General features: G+C 42.3%; 1 protein-coding gene across 3 annotated transcripts in view; it reads right to left on the bottom strand.

Annotated features, from left to right (window-relative positions):
- GOSR1 (golgi SNAP receptor complex member 1) overlaps positions 1 to 24,209 on the bottom strand; it is a 184,225-nt gene that overhangs the window by 53,951 nt on the left and 106,065 nt on the right. For all 3 annotated transcript variants that reach the window (XM_073616856.1, XM_073616857.1, XM_073616858.1), the window contains one exon: positions 13,242 to 13,271. In XM_073616856.1, coding sequence (XP_073472957.1) covers positions 13,242 to 13,271 — 30 coding nt within the window. The remainder of the gene's footprint in view (positions 1 to 13,241; positions 13,272 to 24,209) is intronic.

Raw genomic sequence — 24,209 nt, 5'->3', positions numbered from 1 at the left:
AAACATTCGTTTTCCGTATCTGAGCAGTCGCTTCAGATAGGCCTTGACTGCTCTCACTACGACGAGAGAGTGCAACCATTTTAATAGCCGATTTGAACGCCGCCTGCCCATTCTTGGGGTCCTCTGGCAGCACAACAAACTTCAGATTCCCGTATCTTGAAACATTCAGATATACCTTTAACCGCTCTCACTATATCGAGAGGAATTAATAACTTTCCTTCCGCAGAACAAGGTTCTGGTAAAAAGGAAGGTAAGAAACGTGTTGATTCAAACGACAGCTAGATTCTCTTAGGAAAAAGGCTAGGTGAGGATTTAACATCACCCCATCCTTAAGAATAATTAAATATGGCACTATACAAAGAAAGCTGCCAACACTGAAACTCTTGCGGATGCTACCGCAATGGAAAACACCAATTCCGGCGTTAGGAGGTTTAAAAGGAATATGATGCATCGGCCCAAGGAGCTGTCCTTGTATGGCGACAAAACTAAACTCAACCCTACGGCACAAGTGCGACCTAACTGGCGGATTTATACGCGTTGTCCCTTGTATAAAAGGTCCGGATCAAAGAATGCGAAGCAAGTGGCCTTTGAACAACAATGACAAAGGCCGAGATCTGACCCTTGATGGTGTTCAAGGCTAGCTTCATTTTTACCCCCAACTGTAGGAAGGCAAGAATTCTACCTATGACATACCTTCGAGGATGCCATGTTTTAGTTTCACACCAGGAAACATAGGTCCTCCAGACCCTATAATAAATGGTCCTAGAGGTACGCTTTCTTGCATTAATCAGGGCAGTTACCACTGAACCTGAAAGCCCCAATTCTTTAACATGTGGGCTTTAATAGACAGACCGTTAAATTTAGTGATTGTAAGGCCGGATGGAATACCGGTCCTTTGCAAAAGCAAGTCTGGGCTAGATGGAAGAGTCCACTGTATCCCTACTGCCAACCTTACGATCTCTGCATACCAGGATTTTCTGGGCCATGCTAGTAGTATTACTGGCTTCCCTTCCACTTTGATCCTGCGTAGAAGCTGTGGAAGCAGATGAACTGGGGAGAATGTATAAATCAGTGAAAAACTGACCCTGCGGGGTCACTAACGCATCTGTCCCATATGCAAGTGGATCCCTAGCCCTTGACACAAAGCTGTCCAACCTCTTACTGAATCTGGATGCCCAAAATTCTTATCTGGTCAGAATAAAGTCGGGGTGCAGAGGCCATTCTCCCGGGAACAATTGTTGATGGCTCCAGAAAGCCACCTGTCAATTCTCCATTTCACAATATGAAGATTGTTGATAGGCAAGGTACAAGCTCCTCTGCCCAAGCCAGAACATGGCCCACTTCCCTCTGGCTGCGTGACCTCTAGTGCCTCCTTGGTAACTGAAGTAAATTACTGATGTGGCATTGTCGGATTGTACCTTAACAGAACAATCCTGTAATCTAAACGCCCAGGCCATTAAACCAGACGTGCCATTGGAAGCTCTAGAATGTCGACAGTCAAGGCTCTCTGAGCTTGACCACCTCCTCTGGGCAGTGGTCTCCTTCAGGACTGGTCTCCATCCCTAGAGGCCTGCCTTCGTAGCCACCACCTCCCAGGTAATCGGCATGAAGGATCTTCCTTTCTGCCATCTTGCTGAGGTTCCGGCTTATCCCTGGGACCAGACCCTTTGGATAATGCCTAGGTTAGGATCTACTTGTTCCAGGCAGACAGAATAATGTTTAAAGCAGCCTAGAATGAAACTGAGCATAGGGAACCACCTAGCACCTTAGCAAAGGTAAATGTAAGGAACTCTTCCTTGCCTTGATCCCTTTTTGGGCTGTGTCCCAAACACTCCAAGCTCCTTACCAACTGTAAGAAATTACCTTTAGACTGGGATCCCAACCCAGGAGTTCCAGATACTTGACCACTTAGGTCCAGCCATGCTACTGACTGATCTATCAGCAGCAGATTACCTCGGTATGCCATTACTGCTAAACCCCGGGCCTTTAGCCCAGGCACGGTGGCTAACCCGAAGGGCCAGACCACCAATCGGAAGAGGAGCTGTTCCCCTGCGAAGCGCAGACAACCTCTGTTGCCCATGGCAAAAAACACATATGCAAATGGCCCGTATGTGTATGAGGCAAGTATTACCGCCATATGCCTCTATGGAAGCGTGCGTTCATGGAAGCAAAAATACAAATATGTTTTAGGCAAGAACAAGAAAAGTGTGCTATGGAATTAGGCATCTTGCAAGCAAGCATGCGCTTTATGAACGTGTTATGCAACATTACACAACATGTATCCATGCAGCCACGTATTCCTATGTGAACATAAGGAATCCTGTATATTTAAGGAAAACGTAAATTAACATGCCTTGTTATGCAACCATGCCAATCTAGGCGATCATGCAACATTAGGCGATCATGCATCCTTATGTGATTCTGCATTTTTTATATGATCAAACACTATGCATTATAAGCACTACTGTGCGGACAAGTACCCTTTTGACCAAGCACTCTTGTGTGATCAAGCACCCTTGTGTGATCAAGCATCTTTATGCAATCCAGCATTTTTATGCTATTTTAGGCATTTCTGTGCAAACAAGCACTTTAATGTGACCCAGCGTCCTCATGTGACTATGTAAAACACATGTAAATCCATACCAACAGAAAACATGTATCTTTATGTGATCAACAAGAACATGTACTGTTACTTATATATATTGAGCAGTGCAGCGCTGGACATACAAACAAGTGAAACCAATGAATCTAAATAATACTTAATACATCCAATGTGTATAATGAAAATAATAAAAATCCACCAATGTGTTACTACCAATGTGTTACTATCAGGCAGTACATTTGTTAGTACCACTGTAAATTAATAAAGAGTTCAAATAAAGTGAAACAATCAAAAAATAAATGTCCAAATTAGTTATGTGAAAAATGTGAAATCTTGATGCGATAATCCACTCGATAGTGCTGCCTGCACTATCTTTTTTTTCTGTTTTTTTTTTCCCTTTTTTTTTTTTTTCCCTTTTTTTTTTTTTTTTTGCCACATCAGCAAAGTGTTTATTTGGGAGATATTGTTTCAACTTTCAAGTCAATCTCATCCCTTAATAATTTCACATCATTGTGGTTTACTCTTTTTTTCGTCATCCGTTTATTAAATAATAATAACATAATAAACAGCAAAGTGCAGCGCTAATATAATGTATGAAAAATAAAAAAATGAATCTCAGCAAGTGACATGAAAATAATCAGTGAGCAAACATATAACAATTCAATCAATGATGAACAAAAACTTAAATCACAAGTGCATGTGAAAAAATATAAAAAGAAGTCCAAGAGTTCTTGATATATCCACAAATAAATAAAGAACACCCATCCAGGAAGAGATGTGACAAAAGTGCCTATAAATGATCCACCAAAACGTGTGTGAGTAGAATCTGCTTACCGAACGGCGATGACTGCTATTACAGCAGTCTCGTCCAGCATAGGGATTATGGTCTCCCAAAACCAAGGGTACAATTCAGGATCAGTGGTTCTAACAATCCATCAAAACCGGAAATACAAAAGAGAACACTTCCATAGCGCAATATTGTATGATAAAAAGGATTTAATAATAAAAAAAGGAATCACACTTACAATATTGCAGGAGATATGCAGCATGTAAAATATCAAGCAGAGCGGCGGCGTCTCCGTGTACCGCGATTCACTTCCTGTGTTCAAAGCCCATCCGAGAACGTGATGACGTCACCGTCGTAGGCTCCTCCCTACGCGTTTCGTCACGATAGGTCGTCGTCTGGGGATTGGCCAAGTGACAGGTCATCACGTCTGGGCATATAAATACATAGAGAGCGCCATTTTGACTGCTGGCAAGTATAGTGTATGTAATAGGACTGAATCAGTCCTATTACATACACTATACTTGCCAACAGTCAAAATGGCGCTCTCTATGTATTTATATGCCCAGACGTGATGACCTGTCACCTGGCCAATCCCCAGACGACGTCCTATCGTGACGAAACGCGTAGGGAGGAGCCTGCGACGATGACGTCATCACTTTCTCGGATGGGCTTTGAACACAGGAAGTGAATCGCGGTACACGGAGACGCCGCCGCTCTGCTTGATATTTTACATGCTGCATATCTCCTGCAATATTGTAAGTGTGATTCCTTTTTTTATTATTAAATCCTTTTTATCATACAATATTGCGCTATGGAAGTGTTCTCTTTTGTATTTCCGGTTTTGATGGATTGTTAGAACCACTGATCCTGAATTGTACCCTTGGTTTTGGGAGACCATAATCCCTATGCTGGGCGAGACTGCTGTAATAGCAGTCATCGCCGTTCGGTAAGCAGATTCTACTCACACACGTTTTGGTGGATCATTTATAGGCACTTTTGTCACATCTCTTCCTGGATGGGTGTTCTTTATTTGTGGATATATCAAGAACTCTTGGACTTCTTTTTATATTTTTTCACATGCACTTGTGATTTAAGTTTTTGTTCATCATTGATTGAATTGTTATATGTTTGCTCACTGATTATTTTCATGTCACTTGCTGAGATTCATTTTTTTATTTTTCATACATTATATTAGCGCTGCACTTTGCTGTTTATTATACTTTTGAGAGTCAGATACTGGACTTTATAGGGTGCTGGCAGCTTATCTCATTCACTTTCACTTTTCTATCTGAGCGCAGCTTTTACCCGATTTGGGTTCTCGCTTTAAATAATATTAACAACATGCAATGCAAATATCCCCATAAAAAATTTTTTATACCCCTAAAGCCCACCCCCCCCTCTCAAGTAATCCCTGTTCCTCACCCAGCCCCCCCAAACCTACCCCCCCAGCGGTCAGGACTTGTACCTATCACTATCCTCCTCCTTCTCTTTTACCCTGTTTGAGTGTGTTACGTCTAGCTCGAGTTAATGTTTAAATTTCTATTTGGTGAGTTATCCGGCTCAGTCTCCCACGCCTTGGCCGCTTGAGGGGAGGACTCTGTGCCCCGTGATGTACGATAAAGAAAATGTAATTTACCGCCCCTTTCATTTCTGAATAATAGTGAATGGTACTATCAATCACTGTATTCATTCATAACTGCTTCAAGTTTGTAAACAGGTAGACTGTGCAGAGTTCTTCCTGTTCATTCATTCAGTGCTGCCAAGGTTTCAGACATGGAGATTGGGGACTGTATCCTCAATCTCTTTTCTCTGTTTCAAAAGTGATACATCAGTGAGACCCCTGGTATTTTACAAAAGTCCCCAATAGGGTTGCTAAAAATTGTAAAAAAAAAACAAAAAAACAAAAAACAAAAAACTACTTACTAATGTAGATCTATTGTCTTACCCAGTAAAAAAAAAAAACTGTGAAAAAAAAAACACTGGTTGCAGATTGCAAGGTTAGTTCCCATCAGAGGCTGAAATATGGATGCAGTACGAACACACCACAAGTAGTAATCTACATATGCTGGACAGACCCGGAAGCACTTGATAGATTACATTGCCGGTTTAGTGCCTGATTAAGAACTTTGGCATTGTTTTATGAATGCACATCAGTAGGCAAGTTAACAAATTTTTATTCTGCTCATGAGATATTGGGCTTTGTCCATTAGAAAGAAGTAAAGTTAATGCTGGTTAACTAGAAGGAGAATTTCCTCCCCTTTTAAGGACCAAGATAAGCTGATAATTTTTAGTCACTTAGATTATAATTAACCACTTTAGCTCTTCATGAATCAAAGCAGTTTTTACATTTTCTGCTATAGACCTGTTTATTCAGCAATAACTTGGTCATTTCTTAAAATTAAAAAAGGAATACATATATCGTTTACTTTAGCACAGATCATGGCTTCTATTGATGATATTGCAGTGAAAAAATATTTTATTTCCTATGCAATCTTTAGACAAAAAGATGTAAGAAAACTGAAACACACACACACACGTTTTACCCATTGGTATTGGACCAAAAAAATATGAATAATGTAGATAAAAAGTATGCATTTTACTCTATAATTTATCTTATTCATAGTGATGCTATAAATTACAATACTTTTACAAAGCATTGAAAAGTTATTTACAAATGAAAAGTTTTTTTTCCCCGCCCCCAGCCACCTTGTCCCTCATATTGTTCTCCTCTCATCTTCTCTTTTCAGTTTTCCCGCAGCGAGGATGCAGCATATCCACAGTTTCTGTGAAAAAGAATTTTGGTGCACTTTCAGAAAAAGCACCAAAACCACCCAATCTAATGGAAGTCTATGGTAAAGTACAGGTAACCTGCACAAAAACTGTGCGTACATTGTGCTGCACCTGCGTGCGGAAAAACTGAACTACAGCAGTGTGAAAGCACCCTTACAGTACCCTCAGGTGACTTTCTATTCCTTGGTACCTAATGCATGGAATACTGCATGGGGCTTTTATTAGCTCTAGACAGGCACTTTTGATTCCTGTATTTGTACCTTTTTTTTTTTTTGTTTGTGCATGCTGTTCTGTATGTCAAAAATGCTTTAATAAAAAAAAAAAAAAAAACGTATTCAAAGAGAAATACTTACCTGTAAAATCCATTTTTCGGAGTACATAGTTACATAGTAGGTGAGGTTGAAAAAAGACAAAAGTCCATTGTATGTGTGAGTATATGTCAGTATTACATTGTATATGTATGTTGCGGTGGTTCAGGTGCTGATCTAATAGTTTTTTAAACTAATTGATGCCCCCGCTGAAACCACCGCCTGTGGAAGAGAATTTCACATCCTTGCCACTTACAGGAACACTCTACACAGTTTAAGGTTAAATCTCTTTTCTTCTAATTTTAGTGAGTGGCCACGTGTCTTATTAAACTCCTTTCTGTGAAAAAGTTTTGTCCCAATTATGGGGTCACCAGTATGGTATTTGAAATTGAAATCATATCCCCTCTCAAGGGCTCTTCTCCAGAGAGAATAAGTTCAGTGCTCACAACTTTTCCTCATAACTAATATCCTCCAGACCCTTAATTAGCTTTGTTGCCCTTCTTTGTACTCGCTCTATTGCAAGTACATCCTTCCTGAGGACTGGTGCCCAGAACTGGACAGTACTCACCAGGTGAGTCCAGCTCTTTTGCCAGCGAGGGGCCCGGTCTGCTGCCGCTGTCTGGTCACCGCTGTCTCGTCACTTCTTCTCCTGGGCCCCTCCGCTATCGTCTTCCAGCTCTTTTGCCACTTTTGCCAGCGGGGGCCCGGTCTGCTGCCGCTGTCTTGTCGCCGCTTCTCTTCTTCCGATGTTGACACGACGCTCTCTCCGGCTGGAATGCTGTGTGCGAGCTGCGGAGCCATTTATATAGGCAGTGACCCCGCCCCCTTGTGACATCACGGTCCCAGCATGCTCAGGGACTCTGGCGTCATAAGGGGGCTCCGCAGCTCGCACACAGCATTCCAGCCAAAGAGTGTCGTGTCAACATCGGAAGAAGAGAAGAAGCGACGAGACAGCGGCGACGAGACAGCGGCGACAAGACAGCGGCGACAAGACAGCGGCGACAAGACAGCGGCGACAAGACAGCGGCGACAAGACAGCGGTGACAAGACAGCGGCGACAAGACAGCGGCGACAAGACAGCGGCAGCAGACCGGGCCCCTGCTGGCAAAAGAGCTGGAAGAAGATAGCGGAGGGGCCCGGGAGAAGAAGCGACGAGACAGCGGCGACAAGACAGCGGCAGCAGACCGGACCCCTCTCTGGCAAAAGAGCTGGAAGAAGATAGCGGAGGGGCCCGGGAGAAGAGGCGGAACACCAGGAGAAGAGGCCGAACACCGGGAGAAGTCGGAAGGAGACCCCCCGAAGTCGGAAGAAGACCCCGGAGCTGCCTAATAAATTACTCTTAAAACCTGTGTACTGTGTTTTTTTTTTTGACACTTTTTTCCCCTAGGTGAATGGGTAGGGGTACCATGTACCCCATACTCATTCCCACAGGGTGGGGGGCCGGGATCTGGGGGTCCCCTTATTAAAGGGGGGCTCCCAGATTCCGATAAGCCCCCTCGCCCACAGACCCCGACAACCAACGGCCAGGGTTGTCGGGAAGAGGCCCTTGTCCTCATCAACATGGGGACAAGGTGCTTTGGGGTGGGGGGGCCATAGGGCGCCCCCCTCCCCCAAGGCACTCACCCCCCCCATGTTGAGGGCATGCAGCCTGGTACGGCTCAGGAGGGGGGGGGGGGGCACTCGGTCGTCACCACCCCCTTATCTGGCCGGCCGGGCTGCGTGCTCGGATAAGGGTCTGGTATGGATTTTGGGGGGGACCCAGACACCGATTTTTCAGCGTAGGGGGTTCCCCTTACAATCCCTACCAGACCTAAGGGCCTGGTATGCCCCGGGGGGGGAACCCACGCCGTTTTTTTATTTAAAATTTGGCGTGGCGTTCCCCCCTCAGGAATTATACCAGACAGCTGTCAGCACTGCCTGTCGCTCATCGTGAAAGGAAAAAAAAAGTTTTCCTTTCCCGATGATAGAGCCATCTCGGTGCTGGCTCCCGCGACGGGGCTCGCAGGTGTCAAATCTCGCCGAGAAATGCGGCGAGATTGACACAATATAACGGTCACCTACTGTACCAACGCCCCTGGCAGACTGAGTTGTCACCGAAAAATGGTGGATCTTCCCTTTAAAACCATAGGCTTGAGGGATAAACTGACAAATCGAAAGAGAAATAGAGTAATAGAGACTACATGACCCTTCTTTGGACCTTTCAGAAGGACAAATAGAGAGCGACAGTAAATAACAGATCCCAACAGCCCCACCACATCTCAAATGTGTAGGGCCTTGTACCACACCTGCTGATGTCTGGGGAAAAAGATGGTAAAGACAAACAACCTAGACGACATGGAACATGGGAAATGGTCAACTTGGTACCACCTGACCCTCTCTTGGACCTTTTGGAAGAACAAAAAATTAGTTTATCTGAGCTTCCTAAGTATATAGGGGGACTTCCTGTAAGTGTTTTCTGCCAGTGTCCACTCACCTATAGGTGGAGCATAACCTAGGTAGTCATGATTTATAGCCAGCTCTGTGCCCCGTGATATACGAAAAAAAGGCTTTTTTTGAGTATGCTAGACTAACAAACATTAAAGTACAACTAAAGGCAAAACTATTTTTTAGGTGTTGGATAGAGTGGAGAGGGATTAGAACACCCGTCAGCTTTTATTGCTTTACTTCCCCCCGTGAGGGAGATTCGCTCTATTTGTCCTGTTTACCATTATTATTTAACCACTTAAATACAGGACATTTTCACCCCTTCCTGCCCAGGTCAATTTTCAGCTTTCAGCACGGTAACATTTTGAATATGACAATTGCGTGGTCAAGCAACGCTGTATCCAAATGAAATTTTTCTCTTTTTTTCCCCCCACAAATTGAGCTTTCTAGGACGCCCGCCCAGGATGGGAGATCCCATCTGCAGACGTCATGACAATGGGCGGTATTGAAGTGGTTAAAGTGAAAGTAAATGAAAATACCAAATTTTGGGTTGTCCCCAGAAAAGTAATAGAGGTGAAATATTTCAATGGAGACACTAGTTCTGGTGACCTGGGGGTCCCCAGGGGATTCCCTTTCATTCATATAATGCATTAGGATAAAAAGCCTTCTGACTTTATAACCACTTTAATACTTATATTAATGACATTTGCTTCTATTTATTTCTGATGCTGACATTAACTGACACTGAGACACTTATGCTGTAAGGGACACTGGGGTAACATCTGAAAGCTTTCTGAATGGAAGCGGACTGGCTGAAGGGGCAAGTAATGGAAAGTGTGGCTATATACTTTGCATCAAGACTTACAGTGCCTTGAAAAAGTATTCATACCCCTTACCATTTTCCATATTTTGTCATGTTACAACCAAAAATGTAAATGTGTTTTATTGGTATGTGATAGACCAACACAAAGTGGCACATAATTGTGAAGTAGAAGGAAAATGATAAATGGTTTTCAAATTTTGTTTACAAAAAAAATATCTGAAAAGTGTGGCGTGCATTTGTATTCAGCCCCCCTGAGTCAATACTTTGTAGAACCACTTTTTACTGCCATTACAGCTGCAAGTCTTTTTTGGGATGTCTCTACCAGCTTTGCACATCTAGAGAGTGACATTTTTGCCCATTCTTCTTTGCAAAAAAGCTCAAGCTCTGCCAGATAAGATGGAGAGCACCTGTGAACAGCAATTTGACCGGGCCATTCTAACACATGACTATGCTTTGATCTAAACCATTCCACTGTAGCTCTGGGTGTGAGTTTAGGGTTGTTGTTTTCCTGCTGGAAGGTGAACCTCCACCCCAGTCTCAAGTCTTTTGCAGACTCTAACAGACTTTCTTCTAAGATTGCCCTGTATTTGGCTTGAAACATCTTCCCATCAACTCTGACCAGCTTCCCTGTCCCTGCTAAAGAAAAGCATCCCCACAACATGATGCTGCCACCACCACGTTTCACAGTGGGGATAGTGTTCTCAGGGTGATGTGCAGTGTTATTTTTCCACCACACATAGCGTTTTGCTTATAGGCCAAAAAGTTCAATTTTGGTCTCATCTGACCAGAGCACCTTCTTCCACATGTTTGCTGTGTCCCCCACATGGCTTCTCGCAAACTGCAAACGGAATTTCTTATGCCTTTCTTTCAAAAATGGCTTTCTTCTTGCCACTCTTGCATAAAGGCCAGATTTGTGGAATGCACGACTAAGTTGTCCTGTGGACAGATTCTCCCACCTGAGCTGTGGATCTCTGCAGCTCCTCCAGAGTTTCCATGAGCCTCTTGGCTGCTTCTCTGATTAATGCTTTCCTTGCCCAGCCTGTCAGTTTAGGTGGATGTCCATGTCTTGGTAGGTTTGCAGTTGTGCCATACTCTTTCCATTTTCGGATGATGGATTGAAGAGTGCTCTGTGAGATGTTTAAAGCTTGGGATTTTTTTTAATAACTTAACCCTGCTTTAAACTTCCCCACAACTTTATCCCTGACCTGTCTGGTATGTTTCTTGGCCTTCATGATGCGGTTTGTTCACTAAGGTTCTCTAACAAACCTCTGAGGGCTTCACAGAACAGCTGTATTAAAACTGAGATTAAATTACACAATGGTGGACTCTATTTACTAATTAGGTGACTTCTGAAGGCAATTAGTTCCACTAGATTTTAGTAAGGGGTATCAGAGTAAAGGGGCTAATACAAATGCATGCCGCACTTTTCAGATATTTATTTGTAAAGCATTTCGAAAACCATTTATCCTTTTCCTTCCACTTTACAATTATGTGCCACTTTGTTTTGGTCTATCACATAAAATCCCAATAAAATACATTTACGTTTTTGGTTGTAACATGACAAAATTTGGAAAATGTCAAGGGGTATGAATACTGTTTAAAGGCACCGTAAGGGGTACATGCTAAGCTCTTGCTGCAAAATAAACCCTAGTCACATTGAGGTGACCTATTTATGGATGTTTGTGTCTTAATTAATTCCACCTACCACTTTCCCATTTGTCTACCTCTTGCTGCCTAAGGCAAAACACTAATTTTGCTTTATTGTATGAACCCTTCCAGTGAACAAAGGCTCTCATAAAGGTATCTTAACATTTTTAGACTTAATGCTCAACAATCATCTATTGGGAATAGAACAAAGGCCAGTGTCATTTCCAAACCTTTCAGCAAATACAAAACCTGACATGTAATGTGCATAAACAGATCTGTGTACTTCGCTCAATAAAAAAAATGTGAAGTTTATATGCAAGATCTGACACCATCCTACAAAAAAGGACCAAGTGAGATCAGATTGCTCTGGAAACCCATTCAGACATTTGCTCTATTTGTGATATTCAAAAAATCAGCTCTCTAGTATAACTCTGAGTATTGGTCAAACTTGCAGCTATTCTGAAAACCATAGTTTAGTACTTTGCAGAGGATTTAAAACTTCTTAAACTACGAACATAAAAAAAAAAATATATATATAACAAAACTTTCTTAATTAAAATTAGACCAGTTTCAATGCATGATCTATAATGGGAATCGATTAAAAAGCCACTAGGGGCACCAGAAATGAGGGACATTACATTTCACATATATAATAAAGCAAAACCTTACCCTAGCTCAATTGCTATACTTAGCGGCTAGAGGCTGGTGCTCTGGCTGGGGATGTTCAGTCCACAATATAGACAATCAATAGCAAACAACGCTGGCTACTTGGTGTACTCTTCAGGATGATTCTTTATTGGCTACATATGCTAGCACTCTATATGTTGTGTCATTTTATAATGTAGCCAATAAAGAATCATCGTGAACAGTACACAGAGCAGACAGTTTTAATTGCTATGGATTCCAAAGCCACGATTGTTTTTTTATTTTTTAGTATAATAAACGAAAATCCTGCCATAATATCTATACTGGGCAAAGAAGAAAGCCAAATTACACATACTTTATAATGGGTCTACCACATCAATAGCCAGGCTGGGAATCGCCAAACCCAGGCTGTTAAATCAAGGTGGTTAGTACTTGTTAACTCCAACCCTGGATTGACTACTGAATTCTACATTAATATGGTTATGTTATTCTTTTTTTTTACGTAAATGCACTTACAGATATAAGAGAATGTTTGTTAAATATGACTTTGGGGAACACGTTTGTAGGGTATTCTAGACATGTCCCCACCAAACCTGACCCTCTCAGGGAACAAAACAATCAGGTGGGATGGATTATCACAGCTGATCACTAGAATTTTCTGGCAGATAGAGGTAATAATAACTGGAAGCGCAAGTACAACAATGCATACAATACTAGGAATGTAAGGGCTAGCTAGGCATTTAGTCCATAGCTATGGTACTGGCAGTCCAGGGGTTAAATCGGTAACTGACAGTTCAGAGTTTCTAAAAACTGGTATAAGGGCTTGATCAGAAAGGCGGCTGCTGTCTTCAGAGAGCTGGCTCTGTGGTATGCAAAAGAGGGGTAGAAAGAGGAAGCGCCACCTGAGTGCAGTATTAGTAGGTACCATACATTGTGTCATTAAAGTACCCACATACTGCACTCAGGTGGCGCTTCCTTTTTCTACCCCTCTCATTAGAATTTTCACCTGAGATGTTGATACTCCATATCCACAAACATGTTTGCTCAATTTGAATGTGCATGTTGATAACTTTCATTAGAAAGATTGCTCAACAACTGGACTGAGCATGTGCTGCCAGCCACTATTGGATGTATTCAGGTAGCATAAAAAAAATTAAAAAACGATAAAAGTAAAACAAAAACAAAAATGAAAAGAACATTTTTATTGATTCTTACCTTATAGTTTCTTCTATGAGACGGTCAGAGCTATACAAAAAAATAAAAATAAAGCATTATATCTTCAGTAATTTGATTTAATGTTACTACTCAAGCCTGGTCACAGGCATCACACTAATACAAAATGTGCATTAGCAACAAAAAATACTATAAAGGATTAAAGTAGAACAGAAGGCAAAAGTTTTTTTTTGCATGCTGGATAGGAAGCTTTGTGTCAATTTCCACCACACTATGCATGCTCTGGGCAATCTCTGCTAAACATGCTGAAGGCCAGTTTAACACCTTCCCGTCTGGCCTATAGCAGAACGATGGCTGGTCAGGGGCTTTATTGTTCTGACTGGACGTTATAGGATGTCCTTCAAGACAGGCCGCTGGCATGTTCCTCGGATGCACCGCATCACCAATCTCAATATGATATAGGGTGTTTACCATGTGATCAGCTGTGTCCAATCACAGCTGATCACAGTGTAAATAGGAAATGCCGGTTACCGGCATTCCTCTCCTCACACTGACACCGCATCAGGAGAGGCGAGCCGATAAGCGGCTTTCCTCACAGGGGAGATCTTCCCCATTGGTAATGCCTGTCAGTGGCCACCAGTGATGCCAATCAGTGCCCCCTGATCAGTGCAGCCTTTCAGTGCCTCCTCATCAGCGCATGTCATTGAAGGAGAAAAATTACTTAATTTACAAAACGTTATAACAGAAAGAAAAACGTTTATTTTTTCAACATTTTTGGTATTTTTTCGTTTGTTTAGCAAAAATAAAAAACCCAGTGGTGATTAAATACCACTAAAAGAAAGCTTTATCTGTCTCAAAAAGAAGAAATGATAAAAATTTACTTTGGGTACAGTTTTGTATGACCGCACAATTGTCATTCAAAGTGCAACAGCGCTGAAAGCTGAAAATTGGCCTGGGCAGGAAGGGGGTGAAAGTGTTGGGTACTGAAGTAGTTAAAGAACCCAGAAAAGAAAGCCGGAATCCTGATGACAACAGAAGGAAAGATGGCAGTGTGGGGCCCAGAGTGCTGAGACATAGTGGCAGCTTACACCAGACACTGCTTGATCCGCTAGGTATATTTTTTAAGAATAATTCAGCTGTCAAGGTAAGAGATCCACTAGGTATATTTTTTAAGAATAATTCAGCTGTCAAGGTAAGAGATCCGCTAGGTATATTTTTTAAGAATAATTTAGCTGTCAAGGTAAGAGGAAAAAAAATGAAAAGAGGAAAGTGAGATTCCTCTTAAGAACATCCATTAAACATTGACAAATTATGGAGGAAATCCAAAGTCTATAAAGTACACAAACATCAAAGCGTGGTCAGATGTTCTTGGGAATGGTAAACATGCATCCTTGGGTGGCTAAAGAAGACAAAAAGCAATGATGATGTGATAGTAATCCATTATATTTATCACAGCCACATGCAAAGAGGTAAAAAATATATAAAACACAGGACTATTTTCAATATTATTTACATATACCTATAATCGCTCAGAATAAGTACAATTTCACCTATTTGATATTATTTATAAAAAAGTGTAGGTTGAGCGCAAGGCTGATTATAAACGTAAGTGCTACTAAACCCAGGGCCCTGAATTCACTAAATCTGGTCTCCCACAGTACACAAAACATGGAAATGCAATTATTTTAGTAAATATAAACTGCAAAATACCTTTTCTCATCAGCAGTATATGGCAGTCTCGTGACTTACTATCAGTGTCTGGCCGAGCACTGGTTAAAGCTTGTAGGAGAAGCTTTCATTCTACTCGGACTGTCCTATATGGCATCATGAATGCTGACCCTTTGTCTGGGCAGTGCTGATTGGCCCTGAGTTGATCACATGCACCCTCCCAAAAAAAAAAAAAAAAAAAAACCCTCTAGCAATACACACCAAACAGAGCATGTGCAGAGTGCCCCCAAGGCTCTGTACTATTAGGAGATGGATTGGGAACAGTGGAAGAAGGGGAGGATCAGAGAAAACAGGATAAAACAGCCTTTTTACACAATGCAGATGATTAACCCCTTAGCTTACACAGTGAGTATAACAAGTATGTTATACTGCATATACAGATTGATTTTTAATGTATAGGTTTAGTAACACTTTATTGCGTATCACAGATCATCCCTCTATGTAATACCATGCAAAATTACTACTTTCAGTAAAGCATAACATTTTATTTTGTTCTGCATTCCACAACCTATTTCTTTGTTGCTTAAAAACTTGCTTAAAGTGTTAGTAAACTCTCTCTAAATGGCTGGCAGACCCTTCCACTGCTTCAGAGGTGTCTTAATAGCATACGCGCAAAATAGCTCTCAAGTGGGTGCCAGCTGTGAACAATGAGCCCATCATGGGTTATCTTATCATATACAAATGTGAACTACATTACCTAGTGACCCAGTGAACTGTGCTGCTGTACATATCACCACATTCCGTGCTTTATGCTTGTTATTTATGTATGACGTAACGAAAGTAAAATTCCCACAAAGACCACATTGACACCATGTAAGACCAATGTATGTTTAACTGTTGTTTATTTTTTGTTTCTCTTTTTGTTGTTCTTATTGCAAATCAATAAAAAGATATTTAAAAAAAAAAGTGGTAGTAAACTCTCTCCTTGAACGTGAACCTATAGGTAAGCCCTCAAAAGGATTACCTGTAGGTACAATCACATCAGGAATATCTGATGATGTCACCGATGCATACACAGTGAGGCTCTGCATTCAGGGCACACAGAATGCTGTGAAATGCAGAGCGCCATGGCATGGCCAGGGCTCCTGCCCACATGCGTGGGAGTGACGTCATTGCGGCTCCTGCCAAACGGACAGAGAGAAGACCGTTTTAAGATAGAAGCACCCGGGAAGCTGAGCTGGAGGGCTCCGTTTGCAGGTAAATATAAAAGGAATACTGCAATATAGAGTGTACAATGTGATAAGCTGCAACAAAAAAGTGTTATATGACACTAAATGGAATTATAGAGCAAAAAGTTGCGCTAGATAGTGGGAATAGTAAACAAAATAACATATGCTCCCAATGACAGGTGCCAAAAAGTCACACTGAGTAAAATGAAACGGAGTTAAATAGACCATACAAAAAATGCAAAAATTGAGTGCATCAAACTATATGGTAAACAAAATATAGTGCATCAAACATATGAGTGCAGATACGTGTATAACAAAAATATAGATAAAATAATAAAAGAATATACTAAAAATTAACTAGAAATTGTCCAATGACTTGATGAAAGTGAAAAAAAAACAAAAAATCAATCCATGTTGCAAAAAAGTGAACAAGATAAAACATAAGAAAAGGTCCAATTATGATGATAATACAAAAGTGATGTGCCGTGAGGTTCCACACTAAAGTAACAAGTGAAAAAATATCCTCCACCACAGAAAGGACTGCCGCTTACCAGAAATCGGTGGTCCCTTATTACAGGGGACCACACTGGGCGAGTGGCCCAGCCAGTTGAACCCATGCAGCTGTCTTTTTTTACAACACCTGGCAATTGTTTAAATGTGTAGGAAAAAAAACTAATCGCAGACATGTCTCAAAACTAATTTCATTTAGGCTGAGTTCACACTATTGCGAATTGGATGTGGCCACATCCAATTAGCATGTCAGGAGACTGTGACCGGCTCTCAATGGAGCCCGTTCACACAGCTCCGGGATGTGCGTCTTCAGGTCCGAATTCAGACAAAAATTTGGGCTGAAATCAGACCTGAAATGGTGAACAGGGACACACCAAACCCCTACCATGAGCCACTCTGCACGGCAGTGGGAACTCAGCCTTAACATTCCAACCTTCTGAAAAAGAAAAAAGAAAAAAAGAAAGAAAGAAAACTGTAGTCAATTGCAACTGTCTTTGCAGATCAAGCAGAGGAAGAAAAAAAAATTAAAAAAATAAATTCTGAGGAAAATATTATGGAATCATGAAAAAAATATTATAGTACACCACTAGTACTTTGTTGCACCACCTCTGGCTTTTAGAACAGCTTGAATCCTCTGAGACATGGAATGAACTATCGACAAACAGTATTCTTCATCAATCTGGCTCCAACTTTCTTTTATTGCAATTGCCAGATCAGCTTTGCAGGTTGGAGCCTTGTCATTGACCATTTTCCACCCTAGATTTTCAATTGGATTGAGGTCCGGACTATTTGCAGGCCATGCCATTGACATTGAATGTCTTTCTTGAAGGAAAATTTTCACACCTTTTTCCCTATGGCAAGATGCATTATCATCCTGAAAAATGATATCATCATCACCAAACACCCTTTCAATTGATGGAATAGCAAAAGTGTCCAAAATCTCAATATAAACTTGTGCATTTAATGAAGATTTAATGACTGTCATCTCCCCTGTACCCTTACCTGACATACAACCCCATATCATCAATGAATGTGGAAACTTGCATGTTTTCTTCAGGCAGTCGTCTTTATACATTTCATTGGAACGGCACCAAACAAAAGTTCCAGCATCATCACCCTGCCCAATGCAGATTCGTGATTCATCCCTGAATATCACTTTCATCCAGTCATCCAGTGTCCACGATTGCTTTTATTTAGCGCACTGTAACCTTGTTTTTTTCTGTTTAGGTGGTAATGATGGTTTTCGTTTGGCTTTTCTGTATGTAAATCCCATCTCCTTCAGGTGATGTCTTCCAGTTCGGTTACAGACATTGACTCCAGTTCTGACCATTTGTACCTCATTTGTTTTGTTGTGCATTTTCTGTTTTCAAGGCATATTGCTTTAAAGCGGAGTTCCACCCAAAAGAGGAACTTCCGCTCATTGTACTCCTTCCCCCTCTGGTACCACATTTGGTACCTTTAGGGGGGGAGGGGGGACAGCATACCTGTCTTTCACAGGTATGCTTCCCCACTTCCGGGGTCCTCAACCACGGGTATTGACATCATGGCTGGGGCTCCCTCCTCCTCCCCCTATCGCCGGGCCAGTAGGAGAGAAGAGCGGAGCCTCGCGCATGCGCAGTAGGGTTCCTGGTGTGAAGCCGAAAGGCTACACTGCCAGGTTCCCTTACTTGCAATGGAGGCGGCATGCACCCAACAGTTGATGAAAACATCAGCTGCGTTGCCATCATCGCTGAACTCCAGGACAGGCAAGTGTCCGGTTATTAAAAGTCAGCAGCTGCAGTATGTGCAGCGGTGGGCAGACCTCCACTTTAAGTTTTCTAACTTGATGCTTTGATGTCTTCCTTGGTCTACCAGTACGCTCGCTTACCTTTAACAACCTTCCCATTTGATTTGTACTTGGTCCAGATTTTAGACACAGCTGACTGGGAACAAGCAACATCTTTTGCAACATTCTGTGATGATGTACCTTCTTGAAGAAGTTTTATAATCCTCTCCTTTGTTTCAACTGTCATCTCTCGTGTTGGAGCCATGATTCATGTCAATCAGGTTGGTGCAACAGCTCACCCAGGTGTGAAAGCACTGTTTTTAAGACCCCTTTCACACTGCGCTGCCTAGGGCATAAGCGGTAAAGAGGCACTATTTGCCTGCTAGCGGGGCGGTTTTAACCCCCTGCTAGCGGCTGAAAAGTGGTTAAATCCACCCACAAAACACAGCCGGAGCGGCATTTTGCCGGGGGTATCGCAGCGCTGCCCCATTGATTTTAATGGAGAGCAGCAGTGGAGGAGCAGTGATTTCACCGCTCCTAAGAAGCTGCTGGCAGGACTTTTTCTGATGCCAGCGCACCACTGCAGTGTGAAAGCCCTCGGGCTTTCACACTGGAGTACATGGAGCAGCCGTTTTAGGGCGTTTTGCAGGCGCTATTTTTAATGCTATAGCGCCTACAAAAGCTGCCATAACCCTGGTATCCCCGTTTTGGTGCGGCGGTCCGCTACAAGATAAAAGTGGTCTCTGCGGCAGATTCGCAGCAAGATCTCTTATCGGTGGCGTGAGAGGGGCCCGGAGGCGATCGCATCTGTCCTCTAGCTGTGCATGGAGATGAGTGAGGGGAAGATGGCGCCCACTCGTCTCCATGACAATGCAGGGCGAAAGCGACGTCAAAAGGTCACTTCCTCCCATACGTCTTAAAGGCACATTTTTTTCAATGTCATTTTTTTAAATGACTTTTTTTTTTTTATTGCATTTTAGTGTAAATATGACTGACGAGCTTGCGCACAGAAGCAAACGCATACGTGAGTAGTGCCCGCATATGAAAACGGAAGTCAAAACACACATGTGAGGTATCGCCGCGATCGTTAGAGCGAGAGCAATAATTCTAGCCCTAGACCTCCTCTAACGCAAAACATGCAACCTGTAGAATTTTTTAAACGTCGCCTATGGAGATTTTTGAAGGTAAAAGTTTGACGCAATTCCACGAGCGGGCACAATTTTGAAGCGTGACATGTTGGGTATCAATTTACTCGTAACATTATCATTCACAATATAAAAAAAAAAAATTGGGCTAACTTTACTGTTGTCTTATTTTTTTATTCAAAAAAGTGAATTTTTTCCAAAAAAAGCACGCTTGTAAGACTGCTGCGCAAGTACGGTGTGAAAAAAGTATTGCAATGACCGCCATTTTATTCTCTAGGGTGTTAGAAAAAAAACAATATATAATGTTTGGGGGTTCTAAGTGATTTTCTAGCAAAAAAACCTGTTTTAAACATGTAAACACCTAAATTCCAAAAACGAGGCTGGTCCTTAAGTGGTTGAATGAAAATAGTTTTGAGGCATGTCTGTGATTAGTTTTTTTTTTTTCTACACAATTAACCACTTAAAGACTGCCCCCACTTAGATATACTGCGGCCCTCCTGTGTGAAATCACTTACCTGTATGATTACGTGCACAGGGTCTGGTGGGCACGCGTGTCGCCGGCGACCCGCTCCCCCTGTGATTGGACACAGTGAAAGCCAATCAGCGGGTCTGGTGGACGCGATGTCTTCCGGGACCCGCCGATCGTTGACAGGAGAGGCAATACGGTGATCTGCCTATGTAAACAAGGCAGAGCACAGTTCTGTCAGAGGGGAAGATGGAGATCTTGTGTTCCTGCTAAGCAGAAATACAGATCACGGTCTTCCTCCAGTTAAGCCATCCCCCACAAAGTTAGAAAGCACTACCTAGGAGCACACGCAACCCTTTGGTTGCCCCTGATGTTAACCCCTTGCCTGCCGGTGTCATTAGTAAAGTGAGTGCGCATTTTTTTTAGCACTGATCACTGTATTTGTGTCACTGGTCCCCAAAAGAGTGTCAGATGTTTGAGTTAGGCATCCAATTTGTCTGCCGCAATGTCGCAGGCCTGATAAAAATTGCTGATCGCCGCCATTACTAGAAAAAAAAATCCCTAAAAATATCTCAGTTTCTAGACACAGACAGGGTTATTTACGAAAGGCAAACCCACTTTGCGCTAAATTGCACTGAAAGTGCACTTGGAAATACAGTCGTTGTAAATCTAAGGGATTGATCTGAAATGAGGGGAAGCTCTGCTGATTTTATTATCCAATCATGTGCAAGCTAAAATGTTGTTTTTTATTTTTCTTGCATGTCCCCCTCGGATCTACAGCGACTGTACTTCCAAGTGGACTTTCAGTGCACTTTGCACTTGCCTTTAGTAAATAACCCCCTATAACTTTTGCGCAAACCAATCAATATACGCTTATTGGGATTTTTTTTTACCAAAAATATGTAGCATAATACATATTTGCCTAAATTGATGAATACACTTGATTTAAAAAAATTTTTTTTATTGGGTATGTTTTTTATAGCAGAGAGTAAAAAAGAGTTTTTTTTTCAAAATTGTCAGTCTTTTTTGTTTATAGCGTAAAACATAAAGACCGCAGAGGTGATCAAATACCACCAAAAGAAAGCTCTATTTGTGGGGAAAAAAAGGACATAAATTGTATTTAGGTACTGCGCCGCACATTAGCGCAATTGTCAGTTAAAGCAGCGCAGGGGCTTAAAGTGATTGTAAAGGCTCGTTTTTTTTCCTACACAAATAAATATGTTATACTTACCTCCTCTGTTGCAGTGGATTTGCACAGAGCAGCCCGGAACCTCCTCTTCTCGGGTCCCTCTTCTGTACACACGGCCCCTCCCTCCTGTTCAGTGCCCCCACAGCAAGCAGCTTGGTAGGGGGGCACCCGAGCTGAGTCATAGCTCCCTGTGTCCATTCAGACACAGAGCCCTGACCCTATCCTCTCCCGATTGGCTAGCTGAAGCTGACAGCAGCGAGAGCCAATGGCGCCACTGCTGTGTCTCAGCCAATCAGGAAGGAGATTCTCAAAGGCTGAGACACTCATGGACATCGCTGGACAGAGAGGGACCTCAGGTAAGTGTTAGGGGGCAGCTCTACACAGAAGGCTTTTTATCATAATGCATGCATCAAGATAAAAAACCTTCTGCCTTTACAACCCCTTTAAGTGGTTAAACAATTGAATGAACATTTTCCAAGAGTGGTGATTCCATACTGTATACGTAGGCTTAGCATGCTTTGCAAACTTCGTGTCAAGAAATCACACTGTAATGACTTAATTAATAAAGATTTTATACAAAGAAAACTTAAAGCGTTTGTTAACACAAAAAACAAACAAAAAAACAAACAGATCATGTTCCCTTAAAGCATGTTATATAGACAGTGCTTGTGCTGTGTAATTTGGCCCCTGTAACACCTAAAAAAACGGTCTGATCCTGCATGTCTATGCCCACCCCCCTGTAAGCTGACCACGGTGTATCACGGCTGCAGAGCCTCAACACTGTTGTCAGTTTACATGCTTCCGTCATCCGCAGCCCTGCTCTCCCCCCTCCTTTCCCTGCCTGTCTGCTCATGTCAGCGCCCGTCCCCTCCACTCCTGCTGCTCTCATAATAATATAAAATGCTCCTATACCTTCTGTAATATAACAATAAGTGCCCCTGTGCCTGTGTTATATAAAAAATATGCTTATTTGTACCTATATCACAGTGGCTCCCGTTGATCACATGACTCCTCGCCTCTCGCTCCCCGGCTGTCAGCAGCAGTGCTCGGCCCTGCCCACTGGAGCTGTCAGCCAGGCAGAGGAGAGATCCGAGAAGTCACGTAATCGCCGGGAGACACTGTGATATAGGTACAGATCGGCATTTTTTTTATATATAACACAGCCACAGGGGCACTTATTGTTATGTTACAGAGGGGATGGGAGCTTTTTATAGAAGTGGGTTAACAACCACTTTAAGAAAATATACTATTTTAGAAAAAAATAAAAAAAACTCCTCAAACACCATGACTCCTCAAAGATTATAGAAAAACAGCTATGCATGTTAGTCTACCAAGGTGAAAGGACAGCATTTGAAAGAACCACCTGGACCAGAATGACAGTATGGCCATTTAGTATTGACGTATGTTAACACTTCAACCATTTCCATATATACAGTACACCAGGAAGAAAAATCAGCCAGCTTAAAATAACTGGCACACGTAACAGCTCTTTAATAATGACACACATATGACAGCGACAAAATATCAACCATTTATTGACCAAACTTCTTTCAAATCTTAAGCGATTGTAAAGGCTCTTTTCATTTTAATTTTTGTTAAAATAACAAACATGTTATACTTTTTTAGTCTGTGCAATGGTTTTGCACAGAGCGGCCCAGAACTTCCTCTTCTGGGGTGCCCTGCCAGCGATCTTGGCTCCTCCTCGCCTCTGTGTGTCCCAATAGCAAGCCGCTTGCTATGGGGGCACATGTGCAGGCTTGATCCCAAGACAGGCTGTATGCATTTATAGACACATACAGTGTGGCTCGGCCCCGCCCCCTCCTCTCACAATTTGACGGACAGCACCAGAAGCCAATGGCTACTGCTGCTCTTAGTCAAGCTTGTGAGAGCACATAAAGGGGAGAGAGAACTGAAGCCAGGCACAGTGCTGGATCAATACCAGATTCAAGTAAGAGTTAGGGAGGGGGGCTAGGGGCACTGGTATTGGAAGGTTGTTTACTTTAATGCAGAGAATGCATTAAGGTAACACACCTTTTGCCTTTGCAACCACTTGAAGTTATAATACCACACTTATTTTACAGGTAAAGAAGGTTTGGAGCCCCAAGCAATGTACCAATAAGAGCATACCATCCAATTGGTAAATTCTACTGGCATTCTCAGAAACAAGTCTGACCTGTTTATTCTAAAGCATCTCGAGTCCCTCCTTTTGTTTCCACTGTCCATGATTATTGCTCATATTTGGCAGTAATAACTGCAATAAAAATAATAATGTGTCCTTTTGGTCAAACAAAGCTGGATCGATCCCTTATGGACTCCAAGAACAATGCAGCAGTTGTTAACCATTGCCTATCAGTGCCCTTTATAAACAGTGACTGGTAGGGAGGATATTAAACACAATTTAGGCTGTTATAGCCGCCTGGAATGTGTATACATTTGTAAAGCAGACAATGGGCTTCCTGGTGGACGCGAATCGAGCTGCTGTAACAATATCTTCATGATCTGTGGTCTATTAGCTTCAGTGAAAGGCAGGAGAGACATCAGGGTTCCAGGAGAACCTTCTGCCACAAAATGCAATCACATAGGGGGCTACTGGTCCCTGTCTGATTCAACAGGAACTGGTTGAATTTCGATCCATCTATGGGCAGGCTGGATGTACTGAAGTCCATCTTTTGATGGACTTCAGTACAACCAGTCTGTTGGGCTTTTTTCATGCGATTTCTGCTAGTGGCTATAGCCACCAGAAGAGATTATTGTTTTCTGACGGTGGGGAAACCTTCCTCTGTCAGAATGCACAACACAGCGGGTGGGATTCCCCCATGGATAGCGACTGCGTTGATGGGGGAATTAATTTTGCAATTTTCTTTTAACCCATAGTTAAAGGAAAGAAAATTGCTTGATCTATGACTAACCTAATTATATACAGCATCCCCTAGCTGCGGAGTCAGGTAGTGACAACATTATTAAAGGCAAACAGATTATGCATATGTAACGTAACTGCACTACACATTACATATCACCATGAATGTATTAGTAAGAGC

The sequence above is a fragment of the Aquarana catesbeiana genome, linkage group LG02, assembly GCF_042186555.1.
Source record: "Aquarana catesbeiana isolate 2022-GZ linkage group LG02, ASM4218655v1, whole genome shotgun sequence".
Lineage (NCBI taxonomy): Eukaryota > Metazoa > Chordata > Amphibia > Anura > Ranidae > Aquarana > Aquarana catesbeiana.
This window is presented reverse-complemented; position numbering and strand designations above follow the sequence as displayed.